The 27,987-nt window shown below is 44.1% G+C and overlaps 1 protein-coding gene across 2 annotated transcripts; it reads right to left on the reverse strand.

The window, feature by feature from the left end:
* Positions 1-27,685, reverse strand: LOC139405408 (very-long-chain enoyl-CoA reductase). Of its 2 annotated transcripts, XM_071147728.1 has the most exons (12): positions 27,601-27,685; positions 19,138-19,188; positions 11,286-11,337; positions 11,035-11,079; positions 8,418-8,521; positions 6,994-7,109; positions 6,643-6,748; positions 5,914-5,986; positions 1,606-1,652; positions 1,441-1,498; positions 1,227-1,315; positions 1-632 (listed from the first exon to the last, which is right to left on the reverse strand). In XM_071147728.1, the coding sequence occupies exons 1-12, from the start codon at positions 27,613-27,615 to the stop codon at positions 459-461; spliced, it is 930 nt and encodes a 309-aa protein (XP_071003829.1). In that variant the 5' UTR covers positions 27,616-27,685; the 3' UTR covers positions 1-458. The 2 variants fall into 2 exon arrangements, with proteins under 2 accessions (XP_071003829.1, XP_071003828.1); XM_071147727.1 differs by lacking the exon at positions 27,601-27,685 and having other exon boundaries at positions 19,138-19,332.
* Positions 27,686-27,987: the final 302 nt, after the last annotated feature.

The following is a 27,987-nucleotide window of genomic DNA, read 5'->3' on the forward strand; positions in this document are numbered from 1 at the left end:
GACCAAAAGCTCATGGTTTATTTCCCCATTTCTGATCAGACTTTGGTATTGTTATACTTCTTCACATGAGTAAAAAAACAAAAAACTAAAGTAACCCAGAGCAGATAGACCTACACCTTGTTATATACTGGTCGCATCCCAAATGGCTCCCTAGCCCCTATGTAGTGCACTACTTTTGACCAGAGGGCCCTGTAGTAGTGTGCCATTTGAGACACCAGACTGTCAGTCAGGTTATTAAACACTCATAAGAAAAATAACAATAGCCAATCACGTGGGTTGAGGAGCGTTGTTAGGCAGAAACTTCTGTGTGGGAAAGCATAGTATAAGACAGTCTCCTCAATGTTTTTTTTTTGGGGGGGGGGGTAAGTGTTATTAATTGGAGGGTAGGGGTAATCAAGGGGGCAGGGTTCTCATTCCAGGTCAGTCCAGTGTAGGTTTGGGTGGGTCTCCAGTCTTCTCTAGAGGACGAAGGGGAGGATGGGCGAGCGAAGGGGAGGGTAGTCCCGGAACTCTTTCAGGTAGCTGCGGTGCTTCCCCTTGGCCCACACCGTCATCTGGATGAAGCCCACCGCCGTGAAGAACGCCACCGGCAGACACTGAGTCATCAGGGTGAAGCCGAACCACGAGCCCAGCTACAGGAGAGATGGTGTTACACACATACTTTTATATGTCACACACACACACTACATAGGAGAAAGAGAACAATGGTGTCACACACACACACACACACACATCATAATGTGGATGTTGAATAAGGCAGCCCCTCGCACCTCTGATTCAGAGGGGTTGGGTTAAATGTGGAAGACATTTAGTTATATAACTGACCAGGTATCCAAACCGTTTCCTATACACAAAAATTTCACTGCAAACTTCTGCCACTAGGTGGCCATGAGCCTAACTACTACAGTGAGAGGCAGAGGGCAGCGTCACCCTGGACTAAATACAGGGTGATGTCGCCCCTGGACGTTGATCTTTGCATTTTCCACACTAATGGTTAAGATTGGTGGAGGGGAAGCTGATCCTAGATCTGTGGTTAGAGCGTTGGACTAGTAACCGGAAGGTTGCAAGTTCAAACCCCCCGAGCTGACAAGGTAAAAATCTGTCGTTCTGCCCCTGAACAGGCAGTTAACCCACTGTTCCCAGGCCGTCATTGAAAATAAGAATTTGTTCTTAACTGACTTGCCTAGTTAAATAAAGGTAAAATAAATAAATAAAATAAGACTCACCTCATAGGTGTAGTTGGGACAGGAGACCAGCAGGAAGATCCAGGTGAAGGGGTTCTTAGTGGGGTAGGGGATCTTCCTGGTCTTAGATCCTGATGGAGACAGACAGAGGGAGAGAGATTATTGTGGGCTACTGTTTTGTAGCACACAGAGAAAACAGTGCATGTTGAAGTGATTGATGTGTTCTAATGTTTGCATATTCAATAGGAGTGTGTACCTGGTGGGCGGAGGTTCCGCAGGGCGATATGGATGGAGAAGTTACCAACCTGACAGAACTGAGAAGATAGCATCTACTAAATAACCATTTACTATGATATTGTTCTATTACTATAGTATACAGGATGAGTACATTATAGTAGAGTATAGAACAGTAGAGTCTTACCAGAAAGATTACGAGGGCAATCCTGACCTGCTGCTCACCATAGATTGCTGAAAAGACAAGGGTCGTTAATATAGTAGCGTACTCACTAGGGGGTGGTTAATATAGTAGCGTACTCACTAGGTGGTGTATATAGAGGGAGGTTAATATAGTAGCGTACTCACTAGGTGGTGTAAATAGAGGGTGGTTAATATAGTAGCGTACTCACTAGGTGGTGTATATAGTGGGTGGTTAATATAGTAGCGTACTCACTAGGTGGTGTATATAGAGGGAGGTTAATATAGTAGCGTACTCACTAGGTGGTGTATATAGAGGGTGGTTAATATAGTAGCATACTCACTAGGTGGTGTATATAGTGGGTGGTTAATATAGTAGCGTACTCACTAGGGGGTGGTTAATATAGTAGCGTACTCACTAGGTGGTGTATATAGTGGGTGGTTAATATAGTAGCGTACTCACTAGTGGGTGGTTAATATAGTAGCGTACTCACTAGGTGGTGTATATAGAGGGTGGTTAATATAGTAGCATACTCACTAGGTGGTGGTTAATATAGTAGCGTACTCACTAGGGGGTGGTTAATATAGTAGCGTACTCACTAGGTGGTGTATATAGTGGGTGGTTAATATAGTAGCGTACTCACTAGGGGGTGGTTAATATAGTAGCGTACTCACTAGGTGGTGTATATAGTGGGTGGTTAATATAGTAGCGTACTCACTAGTGGGTGGTTAATATAGTAGCGTACTCACTAGGTGGTGTATATAGAGGGTGGTTAATATAGTAGCATACTCACTAGGTGGTGGTTAATATAGTAGCGTACTCACTAGGGGGTGGTTAATATAGTAGCGTACTCACTAGGTGGTGTATATAGTGGGTGGTTAATATAGTAGCGTACTCACTAGGTGGTGTATATAGTGGGTGGTTAATATAGTAGCGTACTCACTAGGTGGTGGTTAATATAGTAGCATACTCACTAGGTGGTGGTTAATATAGTAGCGTACTCACTAGGTGGTGTATATAGTGGGTGGTTAATATAGTAGCGTACTCACTAGGTGGTGTATATAGTGGGTGGTTAATATAGTAGCGTACTCACTAGGGGGTGGTTAATATAGTAGCGTACTCACTAGGGGGTGGTGTATATAGTGGGTGGTTAATATAGTAGCGTACTCACTAGGTGGTGTATATAGAGGGTGGTTAATATAGTAGCGTACTCCCTAGGGGGTGGTGTATATAGTGGGTGGTTAATATAGTAGCGTACTCACTAGGTGGTGTATATAGAGGGTGGTTAATATAGTACCATACTCACTAGGTGGTGTATATAGAGGGTGGTTAATATAGTAGCGTACTCACTAGGTGGTGTATATAGTGGGTGGTTAATATAGTAGCGTACTCACTAGGGGGTGGTTAATATAGTAGCGTACTCACTAGGGGGTGGTTAATATAGTAGCATACTCACTAGGTGATGTATATAGAGGGTGGTTAATATAGTAGCGTACTCACTAGGTGGCGGTGTATATAGAGGTTGGTTAATATAGTAGCGTACTCACTAGGTGGTGTATATAGAGGGTGGTTAATATAGTAGCATACTCACTAGGTAGTGGTTAATATAGTAGCATACTCACTAGGGGGTGGTGTATATAGTGGGTGGTTAATATAGTAGCGTACTCACTAGGTGGTGTATATAGAGGGTGGTTAATATAGTAGCGTACTCCCTAGGGGGTGGTGTATATAGTGGGTGGTTAATATAGTAGCGTACTCACTAGGTGGTGTATATAGAGGGTGGTTAATATAGTACCATACTCACTAGGTGGTGTATATAGAGGGTGGTTAATATAGTAGCGTACTCACTAGGTGGTGTATATAGAGGGTGGTTAATATAGTAGCGTACTCACTAGGTGGTGTATATAGAGGGTGGTTAATATAGTAGCGTACTCACTAGGTGGTGTATATAGAGGGTGGTTAATATAGTAGCATACTCACTAGGTGGTGTATATAGAGGGTGGTTAATATAGTAGCGTACTCACTAGGTGGTGTATATAGAGGGTGGTTAATATAGTAGCATACTCACTAGGTGGTGTATATAGAGGGTGGTTAATATAGTAGCGTACTCACTAGATGGTGTATATAGTGGGTGGTTAATATAGTAGCGTACTCACTAGGTGGTGTATATAGAGGGTGGTTAATATAGTAGCGTACTCACTAGGTGGTGGTGTATATAGAGGGTGGTTAATATAGTAGCGTACTCACTAGGTGGTGGTGTATATAGAGGGTGGTTAATATAGTAGCATACTCACTAGGTAGTGGTTAATATAGTAGCATACTCACTAGGGGGTGGTTAATATAGTAGTGTACTAACTAGGGGGTGGTTAATATAGTAGCGTACTCACTAGGTGGTGTATATAGAGGGTGGTTAATATAGTAGCATACTCACTAGGGGGTGGTTAATATAGTAGCGTACTCACTAGGGGGTGGTTAATATAGTAGCGTACTAACTAGGGGGTGGTTAATATAGTAGCGTACTCACTAGGTGGTGTATATAGAGGGTGGTTAATATAGTAACATACTCACTAGGGGGTGTATATAGAGGGTGGTTAATATAGTAGCGTACTCACTAGGTGGTGTATATAGAGGGTGGTTAATATAGTAGCGTACTCACTAGGTGGTGTATATAGAGGGTGGTTAATATAGTAGCGTACTCACTAGGTGGTGTATATAGAGGGTGGTTAATATAGTAGCATACTCACTAGGTGGTGTATATAGAGGGTGGTTAATATAGTAGCGTACTCACTAGGTGGTGTATATAGAGGGTGGTTAATATAGTAGCATGCTCACTAGGTGGTGTATATAGAGGGTGGTTAATATAGTAGCGTACTCACTAGGTGGTGTATATAGAGGGTGGTTAATATAGTAGCGTACTCACTAGGTGGTGGTGTATATAGTAGCGTACTCACTAGGGGGTGGTTAATATAGTAGCATACTCACTAGGTAGTGGTTAATATAGTAGCGTACTCACTAGGGGGTGGTTAATATAGTAGTGTACTAACTAGGGGGTGGTTAATATAGTAGCGTACTCACTAGGTGGTGTATATAGAGGGTGGTTAATATAGTAGCATACTCACTAGGGGGTGGTTAATATAGTAGCGTACTCACTAGGGGGTGGTTAATATAGTAGCGTACTAACTAGGGGGTGGTTAATATAGTAGCGTACTCACTAGGTGGTGTATATAGAGGGTGGTTAATATAGTTGCATACTCACTAGGGGGTGGTTAATATAGTAGCGTACTCACTAGGGGGTGGTTAATATAGTAGCGTACTCACTAGGTGGTGTATATAGAGGGTGGTTAATATAGTAGCATACTCACTAGGTGGTGTATATAGTGGGTGGTTAATATAGTAGCGTACTCACTAGGTGGTGTATATAGAGGGTGGTTAATATAGTAGCATACTCACTAGGTGGTGTATATAGTGGGTGGTTAATATAGTAGCATACTCACTAGGTAGTGGTTAATATAGTAGCATACTCACTAGGTGTTGTATATAGTGGGTGGTTAATATAGTAGCGTACTCACTAGGGGGTGGTTAATATAGTAGCGTACTAACTAGGGTGTGGTTAATATAGTAGCGTACTCACTAGGTGGTGTATATAGAGGGTGGTTAATATAGTAGCATACTCACTAGGGGGTGGTTAATATAGTAGCGTACTCACTAGGGGGTGGTTAATATAGTAGCATACTCACTAGGTGGTGTATATAGTGGGTGGTTAATATAGTAGCGTACTCACTAGGTGGTGTATATAGAGGGAGGTTAATATAGTAGCGTACTCACTAGGTGGTGTATATAGAGGGTGGTTAATATAGTAGCATACTCACTAGGTGGTGTATATAGAGGGTGGTTAATATAGTAGCGTACTCACTAGGTGGTGTATATAGTGGGTGGTTAATATAGTAGCATACTCACTAGGTGGTGTATATAGAGGGTGGTTAATATAGTAGCGTACTCACTAGGTGGTGTATATAGTGGGTGGTTAATATAGTAGCGTACTCACTAGGGGGTGGTTAATATAGTAGCGTAATCACTAGGTGGTGTATATAGTGGGTGGTTAATATAGTAGCGTACTCACTAGGGGGTGGTTAATATAGTAGCGTACTCACTAGGTGGTGTATATAGAGGGTGGTTAATATAGTAGCGTACTCACTAGGTGGTGTATATAGAGGGTGGTTAATATAGTAGCATACTCACTAGTGGGTGGTTAATATAGTAGCGTACTCACTAAGTGGTGTATATAGAGGGTGGTTAATATAGTAGCGTACTCACTAGGTGGTGTATATAGAGGGTGGTTAATATAGTAGGCCATCCAGGCAGCAAAGCCCCAGTAGTAGGTGCAGTTCTGGAACACAGGAACACACTTTATCACACACATGTTTCATCCCGAATTGCACCCTATTCCCTATATACTGCACTACCTTTTAACCAGGGCCCATTACCCTATCCACTATATAGTGCACTACTTTTGACCAGAGTCATATGGGCCCTGGTCAAAAGTAGCGCATTACATAGGAAATAGGGAGCCAATTAGGATGCGGACCACAGTGTCAGATGACCCCAGAATCTCTCAGCAGGTTCAAAGGTCACCCTGGGTTGAAGAGACAGGCTAGGTTTCCCTAGATGAGGTATGTGTAAGGTGATACACCATCACGATGAGGTAAGAGGGCAACTAAGGCTGTGGTGTGTGTCAGAGAGAGAAAGAGAAAAAATCACAGTGAGTGTGTGTGTGTTATGAATGCGTGTACCATCAGTGTGTGCGTGTGTGTGTGTGTGTGCATGAGTCAGTGTGTTATGAATGCGTGTGTGTGTACCGTCAGTGTGTGCGTTATGAATGCGTGTGTGTGCATGAGTCAGTGTGTATGTGCGCGTCAGTGTGTGTTATGAATGCGTGTGTGTGTGTGCATTAGTCAGTGTGTGTGCGCGTCAGTGTGTGTGTTATGAATGTGTGTGTGTGCATGCGTCAGTGTGTGTGTGTGCATGCGTCAGTGTGTGTGTCACCTTGAAGATGTTGCGTAACGGCATGGTCCCGTGGGAGAAGCGATGGACAAACAGGGTCTCCAGGAGTCTCTTCAGGTAATGGAAGGAGTGACACATACAGGCTAGACTGGGATCACACACAAACTACATTACCCAACATGCACCAGGATACTCACCATAGCAACCAAAGACAATGGTTCTCCTTATTCCTGCCATTCGTAGTTTGATGAACTAGAGTTCAACTAGCAGACAAATATGATTCACATCTAACAAGCGGCTCATTGCAGTTCCACTCAGATATACAGTCGTCTGACTACAGTCGTCTGCATGACCCAGTGTGTGTGAGAGAGAGAGAGAGAGAGAGAGACTCACTGTACGACCCAGTGCTTGCTGGTGGTGAAGTCATATTTGGGGGCGTAGATGAAGGGAACACGGAAGTAGAACATTAGGTAGAGGAGGAGAGGACCACCATACTCTGTCAGAAACACCTGAGAGACAATCAGAGACCTATTTCAATTGACTGACTTCCTCATGTCAACTGTAACTCAGGAAATACTTTGAAATTGTTGCATTTATATTTTTTGTTCAGCATAATATAGTCCAGCTCCGGATCATTCATCAACCCTGTTGTGTCAGAGCTCTGGATCATTCATCAACCCTGTTGTGTCAGAGCTCCAGATCATTCATCAACCCGGTTGTGTCAGAGCTCCGGATCATTCATCAACCCTGTTGTGTCAGAGCTCCAGATCATTCATCAACCCTGTTGTGTCAGAGCTCCGGATCATTCATCAACCCTGTTGTGTCAGAGCTCCAGATCATTCATCAACCAGGTTGTGTCAGAGCTCCAGATCATTCATCAACTATGTTGTGTCAGAGCTCCGGATCATTCATCAACCCTGTTGTGTCAGAGCTCCGGATCATTCATCAACCCTGTTGTGTCAGAGCTCCGGATCATTCATCAACCCTGTTGTGTCAGAGCTCCGGATCATTCATCAACCAGGTTGTGTCAGAGCTCCAGATCATTCATCAACCAGGTTGTGTCAGAGCTCCAGATCATTCATCAACCCTGTTGTGTCAGAGCTCCGGATCATTCATCAACTCTTGTCTGAGCAGCAAAGGACAAAGCCATTTTAAAAACTGTTGCTACGGTCATCATGAATAACTTACAAAACATAACTTAACTTTCTCCCTCCCCCTAGTCTGCCCAGCTCTCCTCCTCCTCCACGTGTTGGACTAACAGATGTCCAGTCAGTCAGCCAGCCGGGCAGGGAGGATACATTTATCGCTCTGTTTTCCACACCTGTTCCTGCCTAACCGACAGTTACCCCTCCCTCCCCTTCACGTCTCTCCCTCCCCTTCACGTCTCTCCCTCCCCTTCACGTCTCTCCCTCCCCTTCACGTCTCTCCCTCCCCTTCACGTCTCTCCCTCCCCTTCACGTCTCTCCCTCCCCTTCACGTCTCCCCCTCCCCCTCACGTCTCTCCCTCCCCTTCACGTCTCTCCCTCCCCTTCACGTCTCTCCCTCCCCTTCACGTCTCTCCCTCCCGTCTCTCCCTCCCGTCTCTCCCTCCCGTCTCTCCCTCCCGTCTCTCCCTCCCCTTCACGTCTCTCCCTCCCCTTCACGTCTCTCCCTCCCCTTCACGTCTCTCCCTCCCCTTCACGTCTCTCCCTCCCTCAGTTAATGTGACAGGGACTTTAATAGTGATTCTCAACAAAAACTAATATACACCAAGGTCAGGAGGAAACTAATAGCCACAAGTTAGTGTGCACGGTATGTGTGTGCCTGTGTGTACTCACGGTCACCCAGCTGATTTGAGCTCCCAGGTCTCGGAAGTAGAAGGTTGCCGTGGTTCCCACAGGAAGATGCTGCAGAACATCCTCATCCTTTAGAGACTTACCCTCTGATAGAGAGAGAAGTAGAGAATTCTGATAAATAACAGCCCCACAAACAAGTTGCATGATCAGTCCTTCCCTCACTACTATACTATAGATATCAACACTGTCCTGTACCAGCCTGCTACCATCACTACTATACTATAGATATCAACACTGTCCTGTACCAGCCTGCTACCATCACTACTATACTATAGATATCAACACTGTCCTGTACCAGCCTGCTACCATCACTACTATCCTATAGATATCAACACTGTCCTGTACCAGCCTGCTACCATCACTACTATACTATAGATATCAACACTGTCCTGTACCAGCCTGCTACCATCACTACTATACTATAGATATCAACACTGTCCTGTACCAGCCTGCTACCATCACTACTATACTATAGATATCAACACTGTCCTGTACCAGTCTGCTACCATCACTACTATACTATAGATATCAACACTGTCCTCTAGCAGCCTGCTACCATCACTACTATACTATAGATATCAACACTGTCCTGTACCAGCCTGCTACCATCACTACTATCCTATAGATATCAACACTGTCCTGTACCAGCCTGTTACCATCACTACTATACTATAGATATCAACACTGTCCTGTACCAGCCTGCTATCATCACTACTATAGATATCAACACTGTCCTGTACCAGCCTGCTACCATCACTACTATACTATAGATATCAACACTGTCCTGTAGCAGCCTGCTACCATCACTACTATCCTATAGATATCAACACTGTCCTGTACCAGCCTGTTACCATCACTACTATACTATAGATATCAACACTGTCCTGTACCAGCCTGCTATCATCACTACTATAGATATCAACACTGTCCTGTACCAGCCTGCTACCATCACTACTATAGATATCAACACTGTCCTGTACCAGCCTGCTACCATCACTACTATACTATAGATATCAACACTGTCCTGTACCAGCCTGCTACCATCACTACTATACTATAGATATCAACACTGTCCTGTACCAGCCTGCTACCCTCACTACTATAGATATCAACACTGTCCTGTACCAGCCTGCTACCATCACTACTATACTATAGATATCAACACTGTCCTGTACCAGCCTGTTACCATCACTACTATACTATAGATATCAACACTGTCCTGTACCAGCCTGCTACCCTCACTACTATACTATAGATATCAACACTGTCCTGTACCAGCCTGCTACCATCACTACTATACTATAGATATCAACACTGTCCTGTACCAGCCTGCTACCATCACTACTATACTATAGATATCAACACTGTCCTGTACCAGCCTGCTACCATCACTACTATACTATAGATATCAACACTGTCCTGTACCAGCCTGTTACCATCACTACTATACTATAGATATCAACACTGTCCTGTACCAGCCTGCTACCCTCACTACTATACTATAGATATCAACACTGTCCTGTACCAGCCTGCTACCATCACTACTATACTATAGATATCAACACTGTCCTGTACCAGCCTGTTACCATCACTACTATACTATAGATATCAACACTGTCCTGTACCAGCCTGCTATCATCACTACTATAGATATCAACACTGTCCTGTACCAGCCTGCTACCATCACTACTATAGATATCAACACTGTCCTGTACCAGCCTGCTACCATCACTACTATACTATAGATATCAACACTGTCCTGTACCAGCCTGCTACCATCACTACTATACTATAGATATCAACACTGTCCTGTACCAGCCTGCTACCATCACTACTATAGATATCAACACTGTCCTGTACCAGCCTGCTACCATCACTACTATAGATATCAACACTGTCCTGTACCAGCCTGCTACCATCACTACTATACTATAGATATCAACACTGTCCTGTACCAGCCTGCTAACATCACTACTATAGATACCAACACTGTCCTGTACCAGCCTGCTACCATCACTACTATACTATAGATATCAACACTGTCCTGTACTAGCCTGCTACCATCACTACTATACTATAGATATCAACACTGTCCTGTACCAGCCTGCTACCATCACTACTATAGATATCAACACTGTCCTGTACCAGCCTGCTACCCTCACTACTATAGATATCAACACTGTCCTGTACCAGCCTGCTACCATCACTACTATAGATATCAACACTGTCCTGTACCAGCCTGCTACCATCACTACTATAGATATCAACACTGTCCTGTACCAGCCTGCTACCATCACTACTATAGATATCAACACTGTCCTGTACCAGCCTGCTACCATCACTACTATACTATAGATATCAACACTGTCCTGTACCAGCCTGCTATCATCACTACTATAGATATCAACACTGTCCTGTACCAGCCTGCTACCATCACTACTATAGATATCAACACTGTCCTGTACCAGCCTGCTACCATCACTACTATACTATAGATATCAACACTGTCCTGTACCAGCCTGCTACCATCACTACTATACTATAGATACAGTCTTCATACAGACAGAACAGCAGAAGACTGGTTTGGAGTTAGACTTACTTGGGTCTAGACGGATGGATTGTCTGGCTGCGTACCATTGAGGATCTGAGACAGGCGGACGGGAGGGAGACCAGACAGGTAGAGGGACAGACAGAGAAAGAAGACAGAGACACACAGACAACAGGGGGGGGGGGGGGGTTAAACTCTTTAGCTTTATCTAATTGAAATACTGTATATTGAAGTGAATTTAATTGTAGTAGAATGTGTTGCTGTGTGCTTGCTGTGTAATGTCAATCTCAGGTTGTACTCACGGCTTTTGTGGAACATAGACTTGATCTCCCCAATAGTGGCATTTGGCTCAACCTGCAAATCAAGAGAGATGAGTGGGATACACCCCTCCCCCCTCCTCCTCCTCATTGCCCTTTCATGTGATTACCAGTAAATTTAGCTCTAGCTCTGGCCACACCCCCTGGGTACTGAGTATCAAACAGCTGGCATTATCACCACACACACACACCACACGGCATTAAATATAACAGACACATACAGCGCCAAAACACACACACACACAGTCAAAGCCTCACCGCAACAACAATCCCACAAAGACAAACTGACAAAAGACGCACACACAACCATTTAACAGCGGCCACTCCCAGATTGATGCCAAGTCTGGAGGTTGAGGGGCTTGCGCTGAACCCTGTTCCCCCAGCCAGACTGCCTCATCCTGGGGACTTAGCCCTGACATACCCCCCTAACTCCAGTCAGCAAGGACTGGATGGTTCTGCCCAGCCATGGGGCACTATAGTCAATACTAATCGCCGGGCAGAGGAACAACGGACAGTCCTTACTGGCTCGTTGATACGGTCTAGGTGTTTGTACAAAGACTGTATTGAAGGTGGGTCACAACAGTCAAACTGAAAGGTCCTAAACACTGGACTCCCCACAAGGCTGCTCCATTCTTTTTGGCATCCTGACAACATTCACCAGACATTCTACTACTACTGTATTGGTCTGTGACATCACAGAGGTCTTCCCTCAGACATTCTATTCTCTTTATGACATCACCGAGTTCCTCTCCAGACATTCTAGTCTACTTATGACATCACAGGTCTTCCGCAGATATTCTACTCTCATGACATCACAGGTCTTCCCCAGATATTCTACTCTCATGACATCACAGAGATTCTATTTATGACATTGCAGGTCTCCAAGATATTCTAGTGTCTTCATGACATCAGAGGTCTTTCCCAGAGAGGCTACTCTTTTTAAATCACATAAAGTATTCTCCAGACATTTAATCTTTATGACATCACAGAGGTGAGGTCTTCAAGAGAGTCTACTTGTGACATCACAGGTTTCTCCCAGACATTCTAGTCTCTTTATGACTTCACCCCAGACATTACAGATAATTTACTTGACAACATCAGATTAGAATAACTTTATTCAACTCCACCAATATAAAATTCTAATAACCAAATCAAAATACTCACTCCCACATCTTAGCCCTACTTCAGGAATCTCTCAGTCTCCATGACGTGGCCATGGAAATTGTGTTAAGCTGAGAACAGGTCTCAGAGCAGTGGTAATCCTGCGAGGACGTGACCTGATAACTTGCAGCTCCTGTATGCCCTACTAATATCACACTAACACCATACAGAACCTAATACAGTGCTATTAAAACTATAACACCATGATAAACCTAGCTAGGTGTTACACCTGTCATTTACCCATCAGACTATAACACCATGATAAACCTAGCTAGGTGTTACACCTGTCATTTACCCATCAGACTATAACACCATGATAAACCTAGCTAGGTGTTACACCTGTCATTTACCCATCAGACTATAACACCATGATAAACCTAGCTAGGTGTTACACCTGTCATTTACCCATCAGACTATAACACCATGATAAACCTAGCTAGGTGTTACACCTGTCATTTACCCATCAGACTATAACACCATGATAAACCTAGCTAGGTGTTACACCTGTCATTTACCCATCAGACTATAACACCATGATAAACCTAGCTAGGTGTTACACCTGTCATTTACCCATCAGACTATAACACCATGATAAACCTAGCTAGGTGTTACACCTGTCATTTACCCATCAGACTATAACACCATGATAAACCTAGCTAGGTGTTACACCTGTCACAGTCTATAACACCATGATAAACCTAGCTAGGTGTTACACCTGTCACAGTCTATAACACCATGATAAACCTAGCTAGATGTTACACCTGTCACAGTCTATAACACCATGATAAACCTAGCTAGGTGTTACACCTGTCACAGTCTATAACACCATGATAAACCTAGCTAGGTGTTACACCTGTCACAGTCTATAACACCATGATAAACCTAGCTAGGTGTTACACCTGTCACAGTCTATAACACCATGATAAACCTAGCTAGGTGTTACACCTGTCATCTAACCATCAGTCTATAACACCATGATAAACCTAGCTAGGTGTTACACCTGTCACAGTCTATAACACCATGATAAACCTAGCTAGGTGTTACACCTGTCACAGTCTATAACACCATGATAAACCTAGCTAGATGTTACACCTGTCACAGTCTATAACACCATGATAAACCTAGCTAGGTGTTACACCTGTCATTTACCCATCAGACTATAACACCATGATAAACCTAGCTAGGTGTTACACCTGTCATCTAACCATCAGACTATAACACCATGATAAACCTAGCTAGGTGTTACACCTGTCACAGTCTATAACACCATGATAAACCTAGCTAGGTGTTACACCTGTCATCTAACCATCAGACTATAACACCATGATAAACCTAGCTAGGTGTTACACCTGTCATCTAACCATCAGACTATAACACCATGATAAACCTAGCTAGGTGTTACACCTGTCACAGTCTATAACACCATGATAAACCTAGCTAGGTGTTACACCTGTCATCTAACCATCAGACTATAACACCATGATAAACCTAGCTAGGTGTTACACCTGTCATCTAACCATCAGACTATAACACCATGATAAACCTAGCTAGGTGTTACACCTGTCATTTACCCATCAGACTATAACACCATGATAAACCTAGCTAGGTGTTACACCTGTCATCTAACCATCAGACTATAACACCATGATAAACCTAGCTAGGTGTTACACCTGTCACAGTCTATAACACCATGATAAACCTAGCTAGGTGTTACACCTGTCATCTAACCATCAGACTATAACACCATGATAAACCTAGCTAGGTGTTACACCTGTCACAGTCTATAACACCATGATAAACCTAGCTAGGTGTTACACCTGTCACAGTCTATAACACCATGATAAACCTAGCTAGGTGTTACACCTGTCATCTAACCATCAGACTATAACACCATGATAAACCTAGCTAGGTGTTACACCTGTCACAGTCTATAACACCATGATAAACCTAGCTAGATGTTACACCTGTCACAGTCTATAACACCATGATAAACCTAGCTAGGTGTTACACCTGTCATCTAACCATCAGACTATAACACCATGATAAACCTAGCTAGGTGTTACACCTGTCATCTAACCATCAGACTATAACACCATGATAAACCTAGCTAGGTGTTACACCTGTCATCTAACCATCAGACTATAACACCATGATAAACCTAGCTAGGTGTTACACCTGTCATCTAACCATCAGACTATAACACCATGATAAACCTAGCTAGGTGTTACACCTGTCATCTAACCATCAGACTATAACACCATGATAAACCTAGCTAGGTGTTACACCTGTCACAGTCTATAACACCATGATAAACCTAGCTAGGTGTTACACCTGTCATCTAACCATCAGACTATAACACCATGATAAACCTAGCTAGGTGTTACACCTGTCACAGTCTATAACACCATGATAAACCTAGCTAGGTGTTACACCTGTCATCTAACCATCAGACTATAACACCATGATAAACCTAGCTAGGTGTTACACCTGTCATCTAACCATCAGACTATAACACCATGATAAACCTAGCTAGGTGTTACACCTGTCATCTAACCATCAGACTATAACACCATGATAAACCTAGCTAGGTGTTACACCTGTCACAGTCTATAACACCATGATAAACCTAGCTAGGTGTTACACCTGTCACAGTCTATAACACCATGATAAACCTAGCTAGGTGTTACACCTGTCATCTAACCATCAGACTATAACACCATGATAAACCTAGCTAGGTGTTACACCTGTCATCTAACCATCAGTCTATAACACCATGATAAACCTAGCTAGGTGTTACACCTGTCATTTACCCATCAGACTATAACACCATGATAAACCTAGCTAGGTGTTACACCTGTCACAGTCTATAACACCATGATAAACCTAGCTAGGTGTTACACCTGTCATCTAACCATCAGACTATAACACCATGATAAACCTAGCTAGGTGTTACACCTGTCATCTAACCATCAGACTATAACACCATGATAAACCTAGCTAGGTGTTACACCTGTCATCTAACCATCAGACTATAACACCATGATAAACCTAGCTAGGTGTTACACCTGTCATCTAACCATCAGACTATAACACCATGATAAACCTAGCTAGGTGTTACACCTGTCACAGTCTATAACACCATGATAAACCTAGCTAGGTGTTACACCTGTCATCTAACCATCAGACTATAACACCATGATAAACCTAGCTAGGTGTTACACCTGTCATCTAACCATCAGACTATAACACCATGATAAACCTAGCTAGGTGTTACACCTGTCATCTAACCATCAGACTATAACACCATGATAAACCTAGCTAGGTGTTACACCTGTCACAGTCTATAACACCATGATAAACCTAGCTAGGTGTTACACCTGTCATCTAACCATCAGACTATAACACCATGATAAACCTAGCTAGGTGTTACACCTGTCATCTAACCATCAGACTATAACACCATGATAAACCTAGCTAGGTGTTACACCTGTCATCTAACCATCAGACTATAACACCATGATAAACCTAGCTAGGTGTTACACCTGTCACAGTCTATAACACCATGATAAACCTAGCTAGGTGTTACACCTGTCATCTAACCATCAGACTATAACACCATGATAAACCTAGCTAGGTGTTACACCTGTCATCTAACCATCAGACTATAACACCATGATAAACCTAGCTAGGTGTTACACCTGTCATCTAACCATCAGACTATAACACCATGATAAACCTAGCTAGGTGTTACACCTGTCATCTAACCATCAGACTATAACACCATGATAAACCTAGCTAGGTGTTACACCTGTCATCTAACCATCAGACTATAACACCATGATAAACCTAGCTAGGTGTTACACCTGTCATCTAACCATCAGACTATAACACCATGATAAACCTAGCTAGGTGTTACACCTGTCATCTAACCATCAGACTATAACACCATGATAAACCTAGCTATGTGTTACACCTGTCATCTAACCATCAGACTATAACACCATGATAAACCTAGCTAGGTGTTACACCTGTCATCTAACCATCAGACTATAACACCATGATAAACCTAGCTAGGTGTTACACCTGTCATCTAACCATCAGACTATAACACCATGATAAACCTAGCTAGGTGTTACACCTGTCATCTAACCATCAGACTATAACACCATGATAAACCTAGCTAGGTGTTACACCTGTCATCTAACCATCAGACTATAACACCATGATAAACCTAGCTAGGTGTTACACCTGTCATCTAACCATCAGACTATAACACCATGATAAACCTAGCTAGGTGTTACACCTGTCACAGTCTATAACACCATGATAAACCTAGCTAGGTGTTACACCTGTCATTTACCCATCAGACTATAACACCATGATAAACCTAGCTAGGTGTTACACCTGTCATCTAACCATCAGACTATAACACCATGATAAACCTAGCTAGGTGTTACACCTGTCATCTAACCATCAGACTATAACACCATGATAAACCTAGCTAGGTGTTACACCTGTCATCTAACCATCAGACTATAACACCATGATAAACCTAGCTAGGTGTTACACCTGTCATCTAACCATCAGACTATAACACCATGATAAACCTAGCTAGGTGTTACACCTGTCATCTAACCATCAGACTATAACACCATGATAAACCTAGCTAGGTGTTACACCTGTCATCTAACCATCAGACTATAACACCATGATAAACCTAGCTAGGTGTTACACCTGTCATCTAACCATCAGACTATAACACCATGATAAACCTAGCTAGGTGTTACACCTGTCATCTAACCATCAGACTATAACACCATGATAAACCTAGCTAGGTGTTACACCTGTCATCTAACCATCAGACTATAACACCATGATAAACCTAGCTAGGTGTTACACCTGTCATCTAACCATCAGACTATAACACCATGATAAACCTAGCTAGGTGTTACACCTGTCATCTAACCATCAGACTATAACACCATGATAAACCTAGCTAGGTGTTACACCTGTCACAGTCTATAACACCATGATAAACCTAGCTAGGTGTTACACCTGTCATCTAACCATCAGACTATAACACCATGATAAACCTAGCTAGGTGTTACACCTGTCATCTAACCATCAGACTATAACACCATGATAAACCTAGCTAGGTGTTACACCTGTCATCTAACCATCAGACTATAACACCATGATAAACCTAGCTAGGTGTTACACCTGTCATCTAACCATCAGACTATAACACCATGATAAACCTAGCTAGGTGTTACACCTGTCATCTAACCATCAGACTATAACACCATGATAAACCTAGCTAGGTGTTACACCTGTCATCTAACCATCAGACTATAACACCATGATAAACCTAGCTAGGTGTTACACCTGTCATCTAACCATCAGACTATAACACCATGATAAACCTAGCTAGGTGTTACACCTGTCATCTAACCATCAGACTATAACACCATGATAATAGACAGGAGTTTTAACCTCTAAGCCATAAGAACGATAGTTTACTACAGTCCTAGGTAGTACTGATCACTCGGGGCCGTTCTTGCTCAGACAAGGCTTAACTACTTCAGGTTGTACCTGGAGCTACACAGCACTATACAGACTGACTGGGCTCAGACAGACAGACAGACAGCACTATACAGACTGACTGGGCTCAGACAGACAGACAGACAGCACTATACAGACTGACTGGGCTCAGACAGACAGACAGACAGCACTATACAGACTGACTGGGCTCAGACAGACAGCACTATACAGACTGACTGGGCTCAGACAGACAGACAGACAGCACTATACAGACTGACTGGGCTCAGACAGACAGACAGCACTATACAGACTGACTGGGCTCAGACAGACTGACAGACAGCACTATACAGACTGACTGGGCTCAGACAGACAGACAGACAGCACTATACAGACTGACTGGGCTCAGACAGACAGACAGACAGCACTATACAGACTGACTGGGCTCAGACAGACAGCACTATACAGACTGACTGGGCTCAGACAGACAGACAGACAGCACTATACAGACTGACTGGGCTCAGACAGACAGACAGCACTATACAGACTGACTGGGCTCAGACAGACAGACAGACAGCACTATACAGACTGACTGGGCTCAGACAGACAGACAGACAGCACTATACAGACTGACTGGGCTCAGACAGACAGACAGACAGCACTATACAGACTGACTGGGCTCAGACAGACAGACAGACAGCACTATACAGACTGACTGGGCTCAGACAGACAGACAGACAAACAGCACTATACAAACTGACTGGGCTCAGACAGACAGACAGACAGCACTATACAGACTGACTGGGCTCAGACAGACAGACAGACAGACAGACAGACAGACAGACAGACAGACAGACAGACAGACAGCACTATACAGACTGACTGGGCTCAGACAGACAGACAGACAGCACTATACAGACTGACTGGGCTCAGACAGACAGACAAACAGCACTATACAGACTGACTGGGCTCAGACAGACAGCACTTCTGACCCGAGTACAGTGGAACGTCCTACATTAGACTAATAGTCCTATCTAGCCTGCACCTGTTGCACCATTTAACACAGAGACACACACAGATAGACGTACACGTGTGCCCCCCCCCACACACACACACAGTATTTGTGAAGAGGTCTTACCTTGTCCAGGAAGCAGAGTTTGTCCTTGGTCTTGGCATCCAGAATCTCCACCTCAAAGAAAACCACAGCTTTCTTAGCTTTCTTAGCTTTGGGCCGTTTAACGGGGGGTGCTGGCACCCCTGGGACACTCCCCGGACCAGCCTTTTTGTGGGTAGCCCCCTCTAGTACTACGGTATCCATATCCACACTCCTCCGCCACTAGCCTCTCTATTTAATCCCTGTGTCTGAAAAAATACAGTTCTCAAGTCCCTCAGTTTGAGCAAAGAGAGGAGAACGGGGGCGCCTGGTTTCAGCTGTGGAAATAAATCTCTCCCCCTCGTTCGCTCTGTCGTTTTCCCTCCCATCCCTCCCTCCTTCCTTTCTATCATTCTGTCACCCCCCCCTCTCATTCCTTCTTCCCTGTCACACTGGCTGCTTTATTTAACCCCACCCCCACACAGCCCTGCTCCCCTGTGAAGTCATGTACAGCAGGGAGCAAAGTTTATAGAACAGTAAGTAAAGTTGATGCATTCCTGTGTTGAGTTGATTTTGAACCCCCCCCCCCACAGCTAAATAAAAAGTTATGCGTAAGCAACCCTCTCCCTGCCCTCAACACCTCTACTCCCTGCCCTCAACACCTCTACTCCCCCCCCCCGGCTTAGTTAGGGGATTTCTCCTCCGGCCACACCCTCCCTCCCTCCACACCTTCCCTACCCCCCTCCCCTCTCCTCCCGGTTTAGTTAGGGGATTTCTCATAATGTCTGGAAACATCACCCTATACCCTGAACCCTCACATCCAAACAAAACCCATCGATCTCAAAGATAACAAACCGTAGAACACGATGCACAAAGGACCACTGTTACCCCTTTACAGGAAGAACTGTGCAGATACAGTGTTTGGTAACAGAATAAAACGGAGGGAGATTTTACTCCAATTCTGTTACCAAACTTTGCATATGTACAGTTTTTCCAGCAAATACTTATTTTATTTACTGTGTGAATTAGTCAAAGTAGTCCTTGTGCATCCAGTGCCTTGTGAAAGTATGTGTTCTCGGGGTGACGAGAGGTGCTGGGTTTGCGCCAGACATAGCGTTCTCCTTGATGGCCAAAAAGCTCCATTTAGTTTCATCTGACCAGAGTACCTTCTTCCATATCTTTGGGGAGTCTCCCACATGCTTTTTGGGGAGGGTCAAACATGTTGCTTATTTTCTTCTGGCCACTCTTCCATGAAGCCCCTCTCTGTGGGGTGTACAGTTTAAAGTGGTGCTACGGACAGATACTACAATCTCTGCTGTGAGGCTTTGCAGCTCCTTCAGGGTTATCTTTGGTCTCTTTGTTGCCTCTCTGATTAATGCCCTCCTTGCCTGGTCCATGAGTTTTGGTGGGCGGCCCTCTCTTGGCAGGTTTGTTGTGGTGCCATATTCTTTCATAACGAATTTAAAATGGTGCTCCGTGGGATGTTCAAAGTTTTGGATATTTTTTTTTAGAACCCAACCCTGATCTGTACTTCTAAACCACTTTGTCCCTGACCTGTTTGGAGAGAACCTTGGTCTTCATGGTGCCGTTCCTTAGTGGTGTTGCAGACTCTGGGGCCTTTCAGAACAAATATATATATATACACACACTGAGATCATGTGACACTTAGATTGCACACAGGTAGACTTGATTAAACTAATGATGTGACTTCTGAAGGTGATCAGTGACACCAGGTCTTATTGAGGGGCTTCATAGTAAAGGTGGACTTGATTAAACTAAGTATGTGACTTCTGAAGGTGATCAGTGACACCAGGTCTTATTGAGGGGCTTCATAGTAAAGGGGGACTTGATTAAACTAAGTATGTGACTTCTGAAGGTGATCAGTGACACCAGGTCTTATTGAGGGGCTTCATAGTAAAGGGGGACTTGATTAAACTAAGTATGTGACTTCTGAAGGTGATCAGTGACACCAGGTCTTATTGAGGGGCTTCATAGTAAAGGTAGACTTGATTAAACTAAGTATGTGACTTCTGAAGGTAATCAGTGACACCAGGTCTTATTGAGGGGCTTCATAGTAAAGGGGGACTTGATTAAACTAAGTATGTGACTTCTGAAGGTGATCAGTGACACCAGATCTTATTGAGGGGCTTCATAGTAAAGGTGGACTTGATTAAACTAAGTATGTGACTTCTGAAGGTGATCAGTGACACCAGGTCTTATTGAGGGGCTTCATAGTAAAGGGGGACTTGATTAAACTAATGATGTGACTTCTGAAGGTGATCAGTGACACCAGGTCTTATTGAGGGGCTTCATAGTAAAGGTGGACTTGATTAAACTAAGTATGTGACTTCTGAAGGTGATCAGTGACACCAGGTCTTATTGAGGGGCTTCATAGTAAAGGGGGACTTGATTAAACTAAGTATGTGACTTCTGAAGGTGATCAGTGACACCAGGTCTTATTGAGGGGCTTCATAGTAAAGGTAGACTTGATTAAACTAAGTATGTGACTTCTGAAGGTGATCAGTGGCACCAGGTCTTATTGAGGGGCTTCATAGTAAAGGGGGACTTGATTAAACTAAGTATGTGACTTCTGAAGGTGATCAGTGGCACCAGGTCTTATTGAGGGGCTTCATAGTAAAGGTGGACTTGATTAAACTAAGTATGTGACTTCTGAAGGTGATCAGTGACACCAGGTCTTATTGAGGGGCTTCATAGTAAAGGGGGACTTGATTAAACTAAGTATGTGACTTCTGAAGGTGATCAGTGACACCAGGTCTTATTGAGGGGCTTCATAGTAAAGGTAGACTTGATTAAACTAAGTATGTGACTTCTGAAGGTGATCAGTGGCACCAGGTCTTATTGAGGGGCTTCATAGTAAAGGGGGACTTGATTAAACTAAGTATGTGACTTCTGAAGGTGATCAGTGGCACCAGGTCTTATTGAGGGGCTTCATAGTAAAGGTGGACTTGATTAAACTAAGTATGTGACTTCTGAAGGTAATCAGTGACACCAGGTCTTATTGAGGGGCTTCATAGTAAAGGGGGACTTGATTAAACTAAGTATGTGACTTCTGAAGGTGATCAGTGGCACCAGATCTTATTGAGGGGCTTCATAGTAAAGGGGGACTTGATTAAACTAAGTATGTGACTTCTGAAGGTGATCAGTGACACCAGGTCTTATTGAGGGGCTTCATAGTAAAGGGGGACTTGATTAAACTAAGTATGTGACTTCTGAAGGTGATCAGTGGCACCAGGTCTTATTGAGGGGCTTCATAGTAAAGGTAGACTTGATTAAACTAAGTATGTGACTTCTGAAGGTAATCAGTGACACCAGGTCTTATTGAGGGGCTTCATAGTAAAGGGGGACTTGATTAAACTAAGTATGTGACTTCTGAAGGTGATCAGTGACACCAGGTCTTATTGAGGGGCTTCATAGTAAAGGTGGACTTGATTAAACTAAGTATGTGACTTCTGAAGGTGATCAGTGACACCAGGTCTTATTGAGGGGCTTCATAGTAAAGGGGGACTTGATTAAACTAAGTATGTGACTTCTGAAGGTGATCAGTGACACCAGGTCTTATTGAGGGGCTTCATAGTAAAGGGGGACTTGATTAAACTAAGTATGTGACTTCTGAAGGTAATCAGTGACACCAGGTCTTATTGAGGGGCTTCATAGTAAAGGTGGACTTGATTAAACTAAGTATGTGACTTCTGAAGGTGATCAGTGGCACCAGGTCTTATTGAGGGGCTTCATAGTAAAGGTAGACTTGATTAAACTAAGTATGTGACTTCTGAAGGTGATCAGTGACACCAGGTCTTATTGAGGGGCTTCATAGTAAAGGTAGACTTGATTAAACTAAGTATGTGACTTCTGAAGGTGATCAGTGACACCAGGTCTTATTGAGGGGCTCCATAGTAAAGGGGGTGAACACACACGCATCACTTTTACATTTTTTTTGAATATTTTTTAAACAAGTAATTGTTTCATTTCACTTCACCAATTTGGACTATGTCCATTACATGAAATCCAAATAAAAATATATTTTAATTCCAGGTTGTAAGGCAACAAAATAGGAAAAACGTCAAGGGGGTGAATACTTTTGCAAGGCACTGTAGAGTTGTATGGTTTTATAAACTGTGAAATCAATGCTTTTTGTTTGATATACATTTTAAAGTGAAAAATCTGAGTCTACGCAATTCCATTACTGTAGAACTGCCCATAAAATGATGCTTTGTAGTCCACACACACACACAGCAAGCCAGGCATAGCTAGGATTTCTCTAGCTATTTAAACCCCCCCATTCCATCTACCCCAGTCTAATAAAAGACCCCCCTGGGATAACAGCCTTTCCTTGTGCTGGGGGTCTAAAGCAGTACTGGATAGACAACTGTCATAGCTGGGATAGTGTTATGGTAGGGCTGGGGTAGTGTTATGGTAGGGTAGCGTTATGGTAGAGATGGGGTAGTGTTATGGTAGGGATGGGGTAGTGTTATGGTAGAGATGGGGTAGTGTTATGGTAGGGTAGCGTTATGGTAGGGTAGTGTTATGGTAGGGTAGTGTTATGGTAGGGTAGTGTTATGGTAGGGATGGGGTAGTGTTATGGTAGGGTAGTGTTGTGGTAGGGCTGGGGTAGTGTTATGGTAGGGTAGTGTTATGTTAGGGTAGCGTTATGGTAGAGATGGGGTAGTGTTATGGTAGGGATGGGGTAGTGTTATGGTAGGGTAGTGTTATGGTAGGGATGGGGTAGTGTTATGGTAGGGTAGCGTTATGGTAGGGGTGGGGTAGTGTTATGGTAGGGTAGTGTTATGGTAGGGCTGGGGTAGTGTTATGGTAGGGTAGTGTTGTGGTAGGGCTGGGGTAGTGTTATGGTAGGGTAGTGTTATGGTAGGGCTGGGGTAGTGTTATGGTAAGGTAGCGTTATGGTAGGGCTGGGGTAGTGTTATGGTAGGGTAGTGTTATGGTAGGATAGTAGGGCTGGGGTAGTGTTAAGGGTAGTGTTAAGTGTAGGGTAGTGTTATGGTAGGGCTGGGGTAGTGTTATGGGTAGGGTAGTGTTATGGTAGGGCTGGGGTAGTGTTATGGTAGGGTAGTGTTATGGTAGGGCTGGGGTAGTGTTATGGTAGGGCTGGGGTAGTGTTAAGGGTAGGGTAGTGTTATGGTAGGGCTGGGGTAGTGTTATGGTAGGGCTGGGGTAGTGTTATGGTAGGGTAGTGTTATGGTAGGGCTGGGGTAGTGTTAAGGGTAGTGTTAAGGGTAGGGTAGTGTTATGGTAGGGCTGGGGTAGTGTTAAGGGTAGGGTAGTGTTATGGTAGGGCTGGGGTAGTGTTAAGGGTAGGGTAGTGTTATGGTAGGGCTGGGGCAGTGTTAAGGGCTGGGGTAGTGTTATGGTAGGGCTGGGGTAGTGTTATGGTAGGGCTGGGGTAGTGTTATGGTAGGGCTGGGGTAGTGTTATGGTAGGGCTGGGGTAGTGTTATGGTAGGGCTGGGGTAGTGTTATGGTAGGGCTGGGGTAGTGTTATGGTAGGGCTGGGGTAGTGTTATGGTAGGGCTGGGGTAGTGTTAAGGGTAGGGGTAGTGTTATGGTAGGGCTGGGGTAGTGTTATGGTAGGGCTGGGGTAGTGTTATGGTAGGGCTGGGGTAGTGTTAAGGGTAGGGTAGTGTTAAGGGTAGGGCTGGGGTAGTGTTATGGTAGGGCTGGGGTAGTGTTATGGTAGGGCTGGGGTAGTGTTATGGTAGGGCTGGGGTAGTGTTAAGGGTAGGGTAGTGTTATGGTAGGGCTGGGGTAGTGTTATGGTAGGGCTGGGGTAGTGTTAAGGGTAGGGTAGTGTTATGGTAGGGCTGGGGTAGTGTTATGGTAGGGCTGGGGTAGTGTTATGGTAGGGCTGGGGTAGTGTTAAGGGTAGGGTAGTGTTATGGTAGTGCTGGGGTAGTGTTATGGTAGGGCTGGGGTAGTGTTATGGTAGGGCTGGGGTAGTGTTATGGTAGGGCTGGGGTAGTGTTATGGTAGGGCTGGGGTAGTGTTATGGTAGGGCTGGGGTAGTGTTATGGTAGGGCTGGGGTAGTGTTAAGGGTAGGGAGGTGTTAGGGTCAGGAAGGGGTAAAACGTGGAGCTCTAGAGTAGGACAGCATTGGAACTAGCTAAATTCAAGACTCGGGTAGTAGTCAAGGTGGGAGGAGTGCTGTGCTGCCATGACTGAGTGGGGAAGACAGAGGGATTCGTAGAACACTCCAGCTCATTATAGTGCACTGATAGGTTCCCTCCCTCTCTACAGGTTGACAGACGGTGTATCTCTAGTCTACTGGACTCTGGCATCTCCACACCGTTCTTCGCACTGACACACAGGTCAGTGTTAATGATTAATGTTATTTACTGGTTGTTTAAGCACAGAAATGCACTGTGAGCTTAGCACAACGTTCTCTACGGACAGACCTGATGATGATGTAGTGGACTAGCAACTGATCTACAGTCAGGTATATTCTACCACCCGAATTGTCCTAGATCTGTGGTATGGTGGATTGAGTGTCCATCTTCACCCAATGTGTGTTGTCAGTGCAGCGAGGCGCAGGTGTCATGCCTAGGTCTATATTTACTATTACAGGGCTTTGGCTCCACCTTGTGGATATGTGCTATAACTACATCAGCAGTGATTTTGTGTTGTGATGAATGTATTCATTGGAGATCATTTGGATTCAAGATGAATGCAGACAGTCATGCAGACAGCAACGCAGACAGTAATCTGGTTGATTGTTAGCAATCCTTCCCTGATGGCCAATGACGCATTGATACGGGCCCAACATTTATTCTATAGTCAAATGCACATCTTACCAGTGCAATAACATGTCTATATTGGACTTCCTGCAGACTAATCTAGATATCACTGTAGCCTGCTGGTATGTTAGCTTTACTACGGCCTCCAAGAGTTCTGGACCTTTCCGGCAGAACACTAGGTTACATTGTAGCAGGCGAGCGGGTCCCAGCTCCTCTATAGCTGTTCTGTCCCTCAGTTACTACATTAGAACGAGAAAACGCTCTTGGAATGAAAACCTCCCAGTGCATAGAGGCATCAGACAGACCTCGGTTGAAGTACTATTTGAAATGCATCATTTGCTTGATTGATCTTTCCATGGCTTTAAACAGACCAATGGAATAGTCCAATAGCTGCAAACGTTAACCCATCTACAACTCTAGATAGGCTAGAGGGCAAACTCTCACAGTATTGGATCGAGTTCAAATATCTTGTACGAGGAGGAGGAGACATGGGGGAGGGGCGGGAACCCACTGGTCGGGGCACTTCTAACTCTACACAACTCCCCAAACTGGCTCCTTCACATCCTGTCGATTGGGTTTGGTCAACCAACACACATGCTGTAGCTTCAGTCCTGGTAGCCATGACAACACCTGCTGTAGCTAGCTCGCCTGCAGTCTAGAAAGCGGTTTTAAAATCTGACTGTAGGAGGATTAACTCCCCTCTAGACACTGATATAAGATCAGTTTGTATGCGATTACCCCCAAATGGCTAAGGTTAGGTTTAGTGGGGGTTAATCTGGTCCTAGATCTGTGTGTATTGGGTCAGAGAGACACAAGGACAACACATTTAGAGGTAAATGTCTATGGGTCTGTCTCCCTATACAGCCATCAGAGTGAAGGTGGTCATGTGTTTCAGAGGACATAGTAACTACCATTATTGCCTGTTTGCTATGAATTTAACACAGTAGCCAGTGGGGTTTGATATGATTACATATACATCCTTGCATGCAGCCTTTCCTGCTCACCATATAACTTTGTCTCGTATTTGTGATTGGAAAACCTACGTCGACGAGGCTATGTGCAATAGGAGTTCAGATTTAAGCTAGGCCTAGTTGTGTCATCACTTTACTCTCCTATATGCAGATCAACAAATCAACAGACTGTCAAATCAGTCTGATATGAGACGCAGTGGCCTCTTATGTTCATACAGTAAAGTAGTGTAACGGTCAACATTTCTACCCGAGAGGCTACATTATTGTACGACACGACACTCCCCACAAGGTTAGATTTGATGCGCACTTGACTGTTCACCTGCAATGATAGTCTCGCTGCCCTGCAGTGAAGCAACAATGCCGAGATAAGAACTCTTCAGCGTTCCAATCAACCAGCGGTGGTGCAGCCTAGTGTATGCATTGTGAGAAAACAACGACTGGTATATAGATACATAAACTAGTAACCTATCTGTTTGGTTGGTTGGATTGCTGTTTATTGTGAAAGTAGAAGTGATAGGCTATGTCCATGATATGTGAATTGCAGGCAAGTAGACTACAACTTCGACCAGAGAGTCTACAAGCACACCACCCGGGCTGGAGGCTTTGACATCGGAGTGAGCTCGTCTCTGTTCTCCAGCGTGTCCTACCATCCTAAATCTGACCGTCGGGAAACTGACTGACAATCTTACAACACCGGTAATGAAACAGCTAGAAATATAACGTACAGAATCCCGATGAAAGGTTTCGAGTTACAGCGGATACTATCTTACCTCGTAATGCTTCATCTTGGCAGTTTGTGCTCGCTCTCATCCAAGGTGAGCGACGGGTCGTGCCTTCCAATCAGAGCAAGAGGAAGCATTGATGGCTTTCAGGTCCCCAATTGGTCCAATGGTTGGGAAGTCCAATGGTTACCTCTTTACTATCACGTCCAATCAATGTATCGGAAAGCTAAGTAGATATGCCGTACTTCCCGTACTGTAGCCAATGGGGGAGTAGATTAAAAAATGGAGTGATTCGTTTGGACAAATGGAGATGCGGGGTAAATTGTATTAGCGGGTGATTATGTTAGTAAATCTTACGTTATCAACACCAGGGCAAACTACATACTGACTTTACAGATCAGCAATTTTAGTTCGTAGATTACCGACTGTTATATT

The sequence above is a fragment of the Oncorhynchus clarkii genome, unplaced genomic scaffold (assembly GCF_045791955.1).
Source record: "Oncorhynchus clarkii lewisi isolate Uvic-CL-2024 unplaced genomic scaffold, UVic_Ocla_1.0 unplaced_contig_11936_pilon_pilon, whole genome shotgun sequence".
Taxonomy (NCBI): domain Eukaryota; kingdom Metazoa; phylum Chordata; class Actinopteri; order Salmoniformes; family Salmonidae; genus Oncorhynchus; species Oncorhynchus clarkii.